Source organism: Stegodyphus dumicola, chromosome 5, assembly GCF_044657685.1.
Source record: "Stegodyphus dumicola isolate Sdum_Otavi_A_Nest chromosome 5, ASM4465768v1".
Classification (NCBI taxonomy): Eukaryota; Metazoa; Arthropoda; class Arachnida; order Araneae; family Eresidae; genus Stegodyphus; species Stegodyphus dumicola.
In genome coordinates this window covers 191456763-191471160 of record NC_140772.1, presented here as the reverse complement: position 1 = coordinate 191471160, position 14398 = coordinate 191456763, and the positions used below count along the sequence as shown (strand labels likewise).

The window sequence follows — 14398 nt, the reverse complement described above, 5'->3', positions numbered from 1 at the left end:
ATTTTTAATTTTACAAAGTGCCCCCCCAGGACAAATTTCATGAAACTCCTACCTAACATGGATATTATTATGTAAATAAACATATGTAGAAAATAAGATCTAATTTGCATGTAAATGTGTATATTCGACCGCAGCAGCATTAAAATTAGAAATTAGTAAGTAAATCGTAACTATAATATGTTTCTAACGTAATAATATATCATATTCTTTAATATAAAATCTTTGATTTAATATATTTGTCATTTTAAAATTTTTAACAAATGAGTAATGCAATTTAAAATGTTTTTAGTTTATATTACATCTAGTTGATATGTATAAATATATCTAGCTTTATTAATCAATAAAAGCTGATTCTAATTTTATATTTGGTTCCCCAGTACAAAGTCATAATATAACAAAGTTATAATTTGCTAGTCGAAGTGCATAAAAACAGTGTTTGAAGCTCTTTAATAAGTGTATGTAATTTTTCTTATGCTGTATAAATATTCGATTCCCCCCCTTTAAGTAAACACACAATGCGAGCATCTTGTAAAGCGAGTTCGGGCGGATTCCCTCTTCTCAGCACGTTATAACAAGGTTTCATAATAAATTCGCAGCTTTTAGAGCTATAAAAATGATTAGAATTCGCGTCCACACTTTCTGATGTATACCTGTTTACCATGCAGACACACGCACATTCTTCTTCACCCCTGTGTTCTATTAATAATATTCTAATTAAAGAGTAAACAAGAATTAAATAATTATAATAGCAAATATGGATTAATTTACATTAATATCAGTATGAAATCACGTATTTTTCATGTTTAATACATTGGCAAGCGAATGAGCCTTCATCTGTTTTATTCAAATATTATAAAAGTGCAAGAAAACTACTTTTCAGTATGAAATTAGAAATCCACGCAACTCATAATTTGTAAATAAGTGACTATAATTAACATAATGGCATCATATAATAATTAATAATAATAACATAATTTGTAATTATAACATTTTAAGTCTTTGATAACTTTGATTTATCAAAAACAAAGTATACTAATTCGTAATACGTATATATGTCATTTTCAAAAGTAACTCATATATTTATTTATATGAATAATATAATTCCTATATACATATTAATTTTGAAATTTCAAAAGGTTTTTGATAAATTAAGCACTTCATTCGTTATTTTTTATTGTATATTAAATTTGAAGAAAAAATTTACATTCTATACAATGGCAAATCAAATGTTTACCAAATTCTATCAAAAACAAGTATTAGGAATAAGTAATAAAAATTATATTACCTAAGATATGCCAAAATATAAAAACATCCAATGAAAAACGTTTGGCTTTATTTTTATTTCTGTTGAAAAAATAATTAAAATTTTGGATAAAATTAAAAAAAAAAAAAAAAAATCCTTCTGTCAAGTATGGAATGCTTTCGAAAGTGCTATTTTATTTGCTCTTGCAGATGAAAGACTACTTCTTAATTTCTTAAAATTAATTTAAATCTCAAATTATTATTAATGGCAAAATAAAGAATCCTTCCATTTACAAAACACATAGAAAAGAGCATTCAGAGCAGAAGAACACACATTCAGAATGGAAGCTGTTGACAGTTATGAATGAAGCAAATATCGCTATCTTTTTATCAACAACAAAACAAAACAAAAACGAAAGAAACAAAAAAAATGTCCAATAATTTACCAATTTTTGTTCCGTGGCTAAGATAATAATTTTGAATTGTTTACTGTAACTTTTAAAAGAAACGAAATTTATTTAATTGTCTTTCATTCATTCTTCAGATTTGTTCAGTATTTTTTAAATATCTGTGACTTTTATATTTTTTGTTATCACAACTCACATTTATGATTACAATATCTTATTTAAGCATCATAAGATAAACAAACAAATAAAACTTATCAGCATTTAAATGAGAAAGAACTTTAATTTTCATTAAATATGTGCTAAATAAATAGCGACAAAAAGTACAAAGAGTTATTATTAACCAGAGGTTTATTAAATGTGTTCACACTTACACGTGCGCCTAAGCATATCCAGAGATTTATAAAATTATAAAACATTTACAGAGAAAGAAAATAATATTCGTTCAAAACATCGCTGCACCGACATTTGTCACTGTAGAGATTATTTTTTCCGACTAACGGATGATTTAAAAGGAAGGACTGCGTGTTGCCAAATAGTAGAAAACAAATAACAGTAAAAGTTTAAAAAATAATTCAAATTAAAAACTTTAGTTGCTTTATATTCTTGCATATTCGCTTCCATGTGCTATTATTCTAGCGGATATTTTCTTCCGGCTAGTGGACGATTCATAAGGAAGAGACACAGTGTTGCCAAATGGCAGGAAACAAATAGCAGATTAAATGAAGAGGAAATACCACTTACCTGAAGAGAGACGATGCTGCACTCACCGCTAACGTAGCATCAACGCTGCGCAAGCCAATTTGCATGTGGGTCGGTGGTACGTCGACGGTCTCTTAGTGCTCGTTGGTGGCCCCCAGTAAAAATAGTACCGAAAATCTCTCGGAAATTAAGCGGAAAAGGTGGAAAAAAAGAGGGAAAACAAAATTACGGGATGTGTTTCTGTGCTCACGCTGCAAAAGACGCGCCTAAATAGTGTGAAATTCGGCACCCTCTCCGAGGTACGTACACTTTCCCATCTGGAATTGCACCCGGAGAGATGTTCGTTCGGGTTCGTCTCGGGGGTGCGCAAGTCCCCCTCCGGTCCCCCGCTATCGCCCCTCCCCTCCCACCCCATCTTCCTTCAGCAACTCTCGCAATCTCTCTCTCTTTCTCTCTCTTGCCGATTCTCCCCGAGCCGACTCTCCCTCCCTTCTAGTCTCCATGGTAACGCTTCATCGATTGCTTCCACGCTTCAATTTGGCTGACCAATGAAGCGTTCGCGCTTTGCGGGAGGGGGGGCTCCGTCCATCGGTAGCGGCTGCAGAGGGGGGCGGGGCTTTTTTCGCGGGGTGTGGAATGGAGGGATCGGCGGTGGGGGGAAGCAGGCAAGCCAGTCATACAGCCATAGACGTTGGGGACCTCCGTCGCACGGGTGTTTAAGGGTGAGGCGACTCGTCCCTCAACTACACGCGCCGAAGTCGCTCATGTTTAGCGCGACGGGATTTAAATTATATGGTTTGGTGGGTGTTTAGAGTAGCACATACACTTATAAGTGTCTGTTTTGACTGGTGGCTGGAGGGGAACGACAGGCCTCATTGCGCCTGAAGGCCCAGAGCCACCCCCTTCCAGCATTGATGTCTAATCCGATATTTTTGATCGCTCTCAAATGATCTCCGAATTATTTCACTCGAAGAGAACCAAAACACACGTTAAACAATGCAAAGGGCTTCGCGAAAACGGTTCAGCACATAACTCGTTTCTATGCACAGCTGGTTGGACGTTCATATTTAGTAGCCCTTGAAATCGCAGGTCAGTTCTTACAACTGGGAATTAAAAAACAGGAAGCTTTTTACATGAGCAATATAAACTTTAAACATATTTTATATGGCTTGGTAATTTCATAAATATCTTGATAGTTAGGCACCAATGTTTAAGCATAAATATGAACCTCGGTAAATATACGAAAGTAACCCAAAGAAGCCTTTTCGTAATTTATAAGGAATTCATCTTCTTCTTTTTCTTTGTTTTCTATATTAAATTTATATAAGCTTCGCTTTTATATTCGATCCTTACCTTGATTTCCATTTTCGTTTTTAAAATCAACTGCTGCTTGAGATAGGTTTTATATTTGGAATCTGCCCTTTATATTTGGAATGACATTTATCTATAAAGGCCAGCATAGGTAATTTTTCCTACACTCCGCACTGATATTAATCTGTTGAAACATAAAATAATTAAATCCTCATTTAAATTGTACTTCTTTTGAAGTCAAGGCAACATCACTTTGTAGCCAAATTTCTAGTTCTAGCTCTGTAAAGTCAATAGGAATTAGATCTACAGAACTGTTAGTTGATCAATGAGCTGCTAAATCTGCGAAACAATGTAGTGAACCATAAACCATAAAATTCAGTTCAAGAGCAATATCGCAAATTAATTTTAAAATGAGCATATTTTTAGAATTTCCGATACAGAGTCTCGAGCACTGGAGATATTTATTTTTTTTTTTCCCCCTTACAGTTTTGCCATCGCTCGCTTTGAAATCGTTTAGTTTTTTAATCAAAAATTCGTTGAAGTGTTACAAAATCTGAAATTGATAATAAAACAAATTTTAAATTTAAATTAGAGCTTCCACATGCCCATATTCTACAGAAGATTACATTATTCAAATTTTGATGGCTCTAGGAACCGTTGTTTTATCACAATGCGAGAAACATACATACATTTATTTCAGATTCTTCATTATTTAATTTCTTTAAATATAAGACATGGCGATAATATATAGTAGCAACGAATTGTAAAAGTGATACAGCCTTTTAAAGTTTTCGAAGCAAAATGCCAAAAGGAAATTAATAGTCCTTCAGAGCAAATTGCCCCTTTGAACTTACAAAAAAAAAAAAAAAAAAAAAAATGATTGAAATTTGGTGTGTATTTAATTATTGCATAGCACACTAGGGTTATCTGCCTAAGAGGAGGGATGCCTTCGTGGAGGACTTTCTAAGGAAAACTGGCTAGTATACACGTTACACGTGGGGAACCACGAAAACGCCCATGCAGCCAGCCCGTTCGCGGGATTCGAACCTCGGACCGAACTACCAGTGGTCAGCGACTTTACCGCTCGGCCGCTGGTGGGCCCTGATTAAAATTTCGAAAATACTTTCTACATTACGATAAGCACTGGGTTATTTTTAAAGTTATAGGAGGCAGCACCTAATAAATAGGAACAATTACTTGCAGAAAGTATGTATGTGCTCATAGCCCCCTAAGCAGAGCTTGCAGTAAAATCGGAGTGATTATCAACGAAACATTTTTTTTTTTTTTTTTTTTACGAAGCGCAAAAATGAAGCGGGTAGAATACTTATTTTAAATAAAGAGACCTCTGGTAACTTCAAAATTTTTCAGGAAGGATTGTCGCAACTTTAGCGGGATCTATGCTAACTTTGATGGTTGATAGTATTCAACTTTCAAGGTCGACGAGAAATTACGTAAACTCATTCACGGACATGTGAATAGCTAAGAAGTTTAATAGTTAGAAGTCTGATCTATAGTTCAAACATCTTTAAAACGAATTACATAGAAAACTAACTTTTAGAATTCTAGTTTATTAAGCTTTAATAGTACTACTATGGAAATCTGTATATATCCTGTCCCTTTAAAATAGGAGAACATAAAGGTATTTCCTTCCGTTCCTAATTTGCCTCATCATCATTATCTCCACCGAAATTGTTTTTCTTATTTCATTTCAGTTTTCAGCTGAAGGTGACCTTATCCGTTTAAGATAACTAAATATTCTCTGAAAGTGAAAGTAAAGTGGATAAAGCGAATTTACGGAATGAAATCTCTTCAGCTATCATTATTACGAGAGAAACTAAACGTCATAAAAAATTTACTTACTAATTCATTGTCTACAATATATTAAAAGTTTGTTACGTTTTTCAAATGCTTAAAGGAAGCATTATTATTTTCAATTAGAGCTAAATATTTTCTGTCTTAAGCAAATGCTGTTGTTAAACAAATAATGTGTAAATACTTTCCTCTACCTTCGGTGTTGTAAAAATAAATTGTTCATCAGCAAAACAAAGGGAACCAATTTTAAAAGCCATTTTTCTCTGGACGTCTTAGCGACATTTTAAAACAACTGTTATTTTAACCACGAGTATCTGATATGAAATAGGATTTCTAATACTGTCTAAGTAAGTGAATGTAAAATTTCAAATTCCATTTCTTGTGCATAATATCATCTACATGAGAAATAAAATCTAACGCTAATGATGAAATTTTGCATTAGTAAAAAATATGAAAGCTTTCAGACTTTATATTATGCACAAAGGGGAGTTTTTTTCTTAACGTTTCGTTTGTTACCTTTATTTATTAAATACCATGTTCTTCGCACTTAGACCATAAAATTCAATTCAACAGCAATATCACTAAATATTTAAAAAGAGCATATCTTATGAATATTCGATACGCAGTCTCGCGCTCTGTGGATAAAAATACTTCTCCCCCCCCCGTACAATATTGCCTTTGCTCGCTTTGAAGTCGTTGATTTGTTAATCAAAAACTCCTTAAAGTTTTACAAAATACGAAATAGATAATAAAACAAATTCCAAATTTGGGCTTTCAGATGCTCATATTCGAGTGGAGGACTACGTTATTCAAAATTTGATGTCTCTAGGTACCATTGTTCTTTCACGGTGAGTAAACCTACATACATTCATGCAGATTCTTCATTATTTAATTTCTTTAAATATGATGCAGAGCTCTAATATTTGGTGGCAACAATTCCAAAAGTGAAATGCCGTTTATACTGAACGACTCAAAAAACCAAAATGAAATAAATAATGCTTCTGGGCAATTTGTTCCTTTGTGCTATTAATAAGTAGACAATCATCCTTTTATATATTTCTTTTAATTTTGTAACGAACCATACTTTTTAATATTTGTGACATTTTTTTTATTTGTTCTGTTTTTATAGAGAGAGGGAAAAGCTGTAGACACGAATGTTAGACTTTCAAAAATGGAAATTCCTTTTGTGTTGAGCTTTAGTTTTATTCAATACAGAAATTTTATTTTACGGCTTGGCATCAATAGATTGTACTTTTATCTAATAAAAAAAAGCGAAATCGCTTTAGGTTAGTTTACTTTTTAATATTTCTTTAATTTTTAATAATGTTTAACAGTAGACGCTTTTTCGAGATGTTAGAGTGCAGTTTGGAGATTTTAGGATTGCAGTTTAATTCGTATGCACTCTGCTGTTGGCGATGCACAGACAAGCCAATAAACGCATAATCTGTGCACGTGGGGTAATTTAGAATTCAGCTTATCAATTACTTCCACTCAGACTAGTTGAAGTTTGCTCTAATTGAGGCTGTTTCCGAAACTCTCAGACAATAAATGAAAAATATTCCAAAATACGGAAGTTGGATATTATTTCCTTAACCATTTTTTTAATTTAATCATTTATATATAGATTGGGCTGAAAAATTATCTTTTTTAACAAAAATTAAGAATTGTAAATAAAATTTAATTTTTAAATATGCATTTTTTTACATATTTTATATATTTTGTTACACTCGTAAGATATTTTATAAATAGAAATCCTAAAAGGATTAACGTTGTATATTTTCGAAGTGCAGCCTTTAATTAGCTCTTAACCAGACAACTTTTCCAGTACATGTATGTTAAGACAATTGCATGAAAACTATACAGACATTAACAGTACAGACTTAGTATAGCAAAATAAGTTAAGATTAATTACATCTTAATATTTATATTGGAGAAGATGAGAATCGGAGAAAATATTAATTGTGTTTTTCTCATGTGAACAGAAATGCATAAATAATTTTATTATTTTTGGAACACATTATTTTTTTACCCCGTAATGTATAGATTCCAGCCTTCCATGCATGCAATTAATTATATTCAAAAATAGATATCAGGAAAACCCTGTACGTACAAGGTGCTCTTCAAATTTTTTACGTACGCTGTCGCTCAAAATGGATGTGTGAGAAACCTTAAGTTAATTTACAAAATCCCCGCGCCAATTTTTCCACGGAGGTATCGTTCCCAATACGAACATTTTGTTCGTATTGTTCCCAATACGAACATTTTGTTTTAGAAAAGCATTCTCTCATGACTTGTCTGAACATCAGATTTCTGTCCGCAATATTTTACGACGATGCTATAAGGAAAAACTGAGTTCATTGCTGTGTTTTGCGTAAGTCAGCCAATCAGTACCTTTTCTACAAATAAATATAACTCAAAATATTGCTTTAGATTGTAGGGTCATTAGGTTATTTTGAAGCAAGAGATGTAAAAAATTATAGAACCCTCTCCTTGACTGGAACCTCGGACGTCTCAAATACGTGCCGAGTGTGCTGGTCATTACATCATGAAGACATGCTAAGAAGGTGGGAGAAATGTCTTATAAGATAAGGTGCCTAAAACTGGGGATAAGACAGAAATTGTTTTTCGGTCTGACATCAATTTACGTGCTCTTGGAAGGAAAAAATATGCTGCTTCATTGGTATACTTGCATTTTAAGTTTATTTTAATAACATGCTTGCATGTTTGAATCTCTCCACAGACCCTTCTCCAGATTGATTGACCAATAATAACAACAACATTTACTTTGATCATATTCCAAATTCCCTCTAATGTTTTCTAAAAGATGGGGGAATCCAGAAATTCTACTGAATAATTGATTCTCAGACGAGCTTAAATATGTGCAGCACTAATATGAATATTCCATATGTGTAAGTTCATACATATCTGCGCCCACCAGCGGCCGAGCGGTCAGATCAGATCTATCCAACCAACAGTAAATCCAGTACTGTTGGTCGCTGAACACTGGTAGTTCGGTTTGAGGTTCGAATCCCGCGAAAGGGCTGGCTGCATGGGCGTTTTCGTGGTTTTCCCAATGTGTAAAGTGTATACGAGCCAGTTTCCCTTAGAAAGTCCTCCAAGAAGGCATTCCTTCCCTTATTCAGATAGCCCTCGAGGCTTTGCCATAATCACGCACACATACATATCTGTTGGTTGTAGATGTCTGCAGCTGGCTATACACACTGTAAATGGAATCACATCTACAGTTTCGTAGAAATTAATTACCGTACTTACTCGCGTAATATTCGCCGTTTTTTCAGCAGTTTTCCGTTGTGAAGTCTAGGTGCGTCTATTATACGTGGAAATCTACTACATCATAATATATATTTTTGAAGATTTTTTCTGCTAAAAATCTGGGGTGCGACTATTACGCGAAGGTGACTACTGAATGTTTTTTTTTTTTTTTTTTTTTTTTTTTTTTTTTTTTTTTTTGTGAATATTTTCTTAGAATGTCTTCTGATATTTTCTTAGAATAGTTTCTTAGAATGTTTTCTGAATGTTTTCTACAATGTTTTCCACTGAGCATTTGCAATTTTCCATTGGGCGCATTTCCTGCCCTATAGATGTTTAACCTAATTTATTGATTCAGCTCGTTTCTTTTGCATAAGACGAAATTGTTCATTATGAATTAAAAAAAAAGAATATGCAATGATTTTGGACACTGAGACCTTGTCGTCGTCGTCAAAATTATTTTTGTTACAACAAATTCCTCATGGGAGGGCGGAGACAATTCCTGCTAGCCTCTGGTAGCCACCAGGAGTCTCCGTTCACTACCTATCATTTGTCACCTGTAGAAACATTAAGCCACCCAGATGGGATAATGATTAGCAAGGCTGATTGCCATACAGAAGAACCCTAGTTTAAGTCCCGGCGAAGGCATAGTGTATAGTGTCTATGCGACAAAGAAACTTTCAAAATACACTGCAAGTCGAAATCTTGTCAAGAGAATGGTAGTAGAGAAAGAGGAGGGAGATCCTGGTGTGTTCTTCCTGAAAACTGGAGCAGAACAATTAGTAAGGCCTAGTGATGCCTAATAAATATCTGTGTGAATATACAGGTGTTGGTCTAGCTTCAATTTGTACTTGTAGAGACATTAGACTTTTCCAGAGCACGAAATACAAAAAATCAGCTATGCCTTCGCCGGGCTTCAAATCACAGATCTTCCGGTATCAGCTTAGCGTGAAACCACCTACATTCTGAAAGCACGCATGGGAGAATGCGGTAATTTCTATATATTCTCCTCCTCCAAAGGACGACTGGGAAGAGGCATGAGACCTTCATATGTGATAATTTCTTATATTTCGTTCATTGATATAGCGCCCAAAGCGTTGAAATGGATAAATTACAGATAATTGCTATTACCAGTTTAAATTTTGTACTCTGATCACTACAGGCCATAATATGTCAGTAATTCTTTTAACATTATATCACAATCAGTTACATTCATCACAGTCAAACTTTAGTAAGAGGCAGCCCTTGGGATCAGAAGAATTGCCAATTATTCTGAATGATCAATCAATTGTAAAAATAATAAAGCAATGTTTAAATACATAAAACAAAACTAAAAATACTAATTCTGATTAAGTAATACTTTCAAATATTTTGATGTAAGGTTAAATAACATAAAACATATCATGTTATTGCTGGTGAAGTACCGCCTTAGAGCTCTGCTTTTATTTCTCTCGGCAGTGCATTTCAAGCTGTGAGAACAACTCCTTATTGTGTTGCAAATAACCATGCCGCTGTGGCTTTTTACGGAAAGTACTGATTTACTGTTGGTTGCATAGATCTGATCATCGCCTTTCGTTTTCTTTATTTTACGTTATGTTTACGTTATGTTTAATAAATGTTCTTTTTTAGTATTCCTTATAGGATCATCTACGGCTAGTTGCGAAGAAAATTACTTTGAAATTAAAGCATGATTATACCTTCTTTATATACAGTGAAGATACACATTTTCTTGGTCTTTTGATGTACAGAGCCACGGAGGGAAGGGGGTGCAAATAGCGCGCTTGCAACTCCTTAAAATCATGGAGAAACATGCTTTTGTGTTAATGCATATATAGTACATTTATAATATATGAATTTTTGTATTGATGGAATATTCTATTCTTCAATTTACTTTTTATCCTCCAATGAAATAATTAAGCAAACAATTTGTTTAGAAAGAAAGAGAAAAACGGAAAAGGGGACTTTTTTTCTTCTCTCTGAGGAAAGAATATTTTTTTTTTTTCACATTAGCCTAGACGTGACGAGATAATAAGGTTTAGTATCTCAAATTTTAATAGTTAGCATGTATTGTCAACGGTAAGTATGAAGCTAGCTAGTCTAATTCGGAAGTCACTCGATAGTTACGAGTGTCTTCAGTGGTGGTATCCAGCCTATGGTAATAATTTCAAATATGAGTGTTAGGCCTCAAGAGGCCGTCTAAGAGCTACAACAACTCTGGAAGATCGATAAGGGGCATTAAATTTAGAGCTCTTGAGAGACCTAGTTGCTGGGTCTGGAACAACAATTTTCAGGCAAACTTTATATTTAGCAAAGCGCAGAAGGCTGTTTATGCCCGGTGACTAGTGGACCAGATGTCCTCCTCGACAGATCGCAGAAGATAGCTAGTCTTTGCGGAGGAAGGAACACCTTTCTTAGACACAATAAGGTTTAGGCCATGTTCTGTCCAAATCGAGAGTTAGTACACATGATGATTGTCATCGCGTCTTCGAATGGAGAGAGCCTTAGGTCCAGTATCATATGTCAACTTAAGGTAAACAGACTACTTTAATGGAAATGCAATCTTTAGCTGGAGATACATCACGCTGGACAGTCGCATCCAGTACAAGTCTCCGATACGAACATTGTAACCGCCCTGTGTTATAAGAATGGATGTTGAGAATAGGAGGTTTTAAGAATGAACCTTAGCTGTTTGAGAGGACTTTATTTTTATGGAAGATACCGCGATGCCACACACTGCTTAACTAGAGGACGATCTTCTGAAGGAAAAGCTTATTTTTCATATGACATGGCCCCAAACATTGCATATCTAAATTCCACAGAGCATATTTGAGATGCTTCATGAAGAGCCACTGTAGAACACTAACACACTCTCAGAATTTGGAGGGGCAAGTATTAAAATCCTGACTTTAAGAAAAAGGGGATTTGTTGTTTCAAGCTATGATCAACAACTTCATTTATAGTATAACAGCAAATTGTGAATCATGTAAAGCTGCGTAGCTTCTGGCAGTTTTAAGCGTTATGCTATGGCCGTTCTTGATTTCATCTGCATACCACAAATTATTTACCCGATGTTTATTTGTTGTTATTGTTGGCTGTCTGATAACATCGCCAGAGTAAAGCTGAGAAAACTTATTATATACTGTGCAACAAAGAACTCAGCTGTAAGTGGGAACAACAGGGCAATCTAACACTTGGCACCTTGCTCGATCAGAAATTAACCAATAGCTATGTCCACCTTTTTCTGAGAACATCATGAGTCTTTGATTTGTAAAACTATGTAATGACCCTTTGGAAAGCAGAAGCACAACAGTAGGCCCCATTACACAAAGTTTCATTAGTAGTATAAACACCTCCTTTAATACTACCTGCATACATGTTGTTTTTTTGTGTATGTTCAATTGTAACTGCATTTATATACCCACTGCATCTATGTATAATACTTGTTTCGTTTGCTGCTTATTGTAGCAACGGAATTCAATCTTTGCTTCAATTGTATTATCTTTATTACCTTGTTCACTTCTGATATCATAATTGCTTCATTCAACAGAGCAAGTAATTTTAATAGCACCTTCAATGCAATGTTCAATAGCGTTCTGTGAAGTTAGCCTGAAAGTGGTATAATATGTAATAAGTATTCTAAATGTTTAGTCATATATCTGTAATGCAGCCTCATGTATCTAAGATTGTAATATTGTAACTGTGCTTGTTAAATATAATCTTTATCTGAACACAGGACCATCAGTGATATCGCTTAGTCGGTAATTAGGATAAGACTGTGTAACCTGCGAGGACTTACGCATTGCTGTAAATAGCCTTGTGAACTTCTTATTCTTCATATATTTGTAGCAGTCTGTTCTACTGGCTTTCCTGCCGAAGGCAGCAGCAGCATTAGATCGCTTCTGCAAGAACAATAATGCTGTGAGGCAAATTCTTTAGTCATAGGGTCAGCAGTCCTCTTCTGCAGCGTAAAAGTAATGGGCATCTCCTATGTACGAATATGCACATCAATATAAGGCAATATTTTTTAGCGGGTAAGAAGGTAATGAATTCCTAAAAATAGTATAAGTGGCTAAAAATTTAAGAAATATCCTCTAAAAATAAGATTACAAAATGCAAATTTTGATTTACTTATGCGCACAGATACTGTAGCATGCATTTCTTTATTGTGTACTACGCATTTTCCTTTTTTCTATTTTATGTGTTAACACCTTTTCTCTCTTTTTTAGTTATTATTATTATTATTATTATTATTATTACTGATGAGTTTCCAGAGATCGAAATTCGAGTCCTAGCAAGACTGATAGATGTTGTTGGGCTCCATTTGAAGGAAATACTTAATTCAAATCTGGCGTGTAAGTGATCCAGTGAAATGGAATGATACCATGAAAATCTTTTTTTTCTCCACCCCCTTCGGTATTGCTATTTTAAACAAATTGTTTTAGATACATAATTTTTATATTTCCTATTTAAAATTTTCGAGTATTATTTCTTCAATCAGCTGGCATTTTGCAATTGCTTAGAGTAAATTTGTTTCGGGTGAAAAACTGAAATCTTAGTATAAAAAATAAAATTACAATTTCTTGAAGATTTTTTTTTGGGGGGGGGGAAGAAGATGTTTTAATATTTCGAAATTTTTAATGAAGAACTTTTTTTTTTTTTTTTTTTTTTTTTTTTTTTTTTTTTTTTTTCAGTATTAGGTTAAAATCTAAATTTACTTATTGTGCTTCTTTGTCTCTTTTACTGCATGAACTGCGGGAAAAAAAGTTATATTTTAGATTTAACTATAGTATCTAATTCTTTTGTTCTAAATAAAACTATATTTTTATTTTCAGATAGAGAGAACTTTTCACTGATAGACTACTCATTAAAATATAGATGGTTTATACCCTCGTTTAATTTTAAAATCATCACCTATATTATTACGTGGGAACATTGTCCTTTTCTAAAGAAGTTGAATTTCCTTCTTTCAGAATTGTATATTACATAAAAGTTGTTAACTAAAGCTCGTATCAGTTTTATAAGATGGAAAAAAAAAAGTCACATTATCAGCCAGCCTTCGACAAGAGGTTTTTTTATCTTTCTGGTACATTTCGTAGTTATTCAGGCACATCAAATGTTTGGAAAGAAAAACCATCTGATATTCCGTAGCTAAAGTATGCCGTTTATTTCACTTAAAAATGTTAATTTGTATCTCTGTAGCATGTTTGATAGTTTCGAACTTAACTTTAGGAACAGTGCTTTTATAGGTCATTGATAATTTTGGAAGTTAAACAAAATTTGCAATATAACGGAGTTCTGGTAGGGAATGAAATTTTCGTATACTAAGTTATTTTATTTCTCGAAAGCAGAGGAAGCGGTAAAGAAAGATTTTCTCTTCCCCCCCCCCCGCCGCGCAGAATAGGATTTTCTCAAAATTTTTTGTTAAATTATTAAAAAATATCATATTTTACCTATTAAAAATTATGCTACAAATTGTTACAAAAATCGAAAAATTTTTATATTTCACTCTCGATACTTACTTTTTTAATTAGACATATCCTTTTAGTCGTTCAACACTCTTTTACCTTTGCCACATAGAATAAAAATAGAAGCATTTAAACTCTAGAACGATAGTTTAACAAACATAAAATTGCTAATTAAATAGGAAAGAAACCGTA

General features: G+C 33.7%; 1 protein-coding gene across 3 annotated transcripts in view; it reads right to left on the bottom strand.

Annotated features, from left to right (window-relative positions):
- LOC118189713 (paired box protein Pax-6-like) overlaps positions 1–2724 on the bottom strand; it is a 259790-nt gene extending 257066 nt beyond the window's left edge. For all 3 annotated transcript variants that reach the window (XM_085817499.1, XM_085817500.1, XM_085817501.1), the window contains exon 1: positions 2391–2724. In XM_085817499.1, the coding sequence (XP_085673625.1) occupies positions 2391–2455 (65 nt within the window). In that variant the 5' untranslated portion in view covers positions 2456–2724. The remainder of the gene's footprint in view (positions 1–2390) is intronic.
- Positions 2725–14398: the final 11674 nt, after the last annotated feature.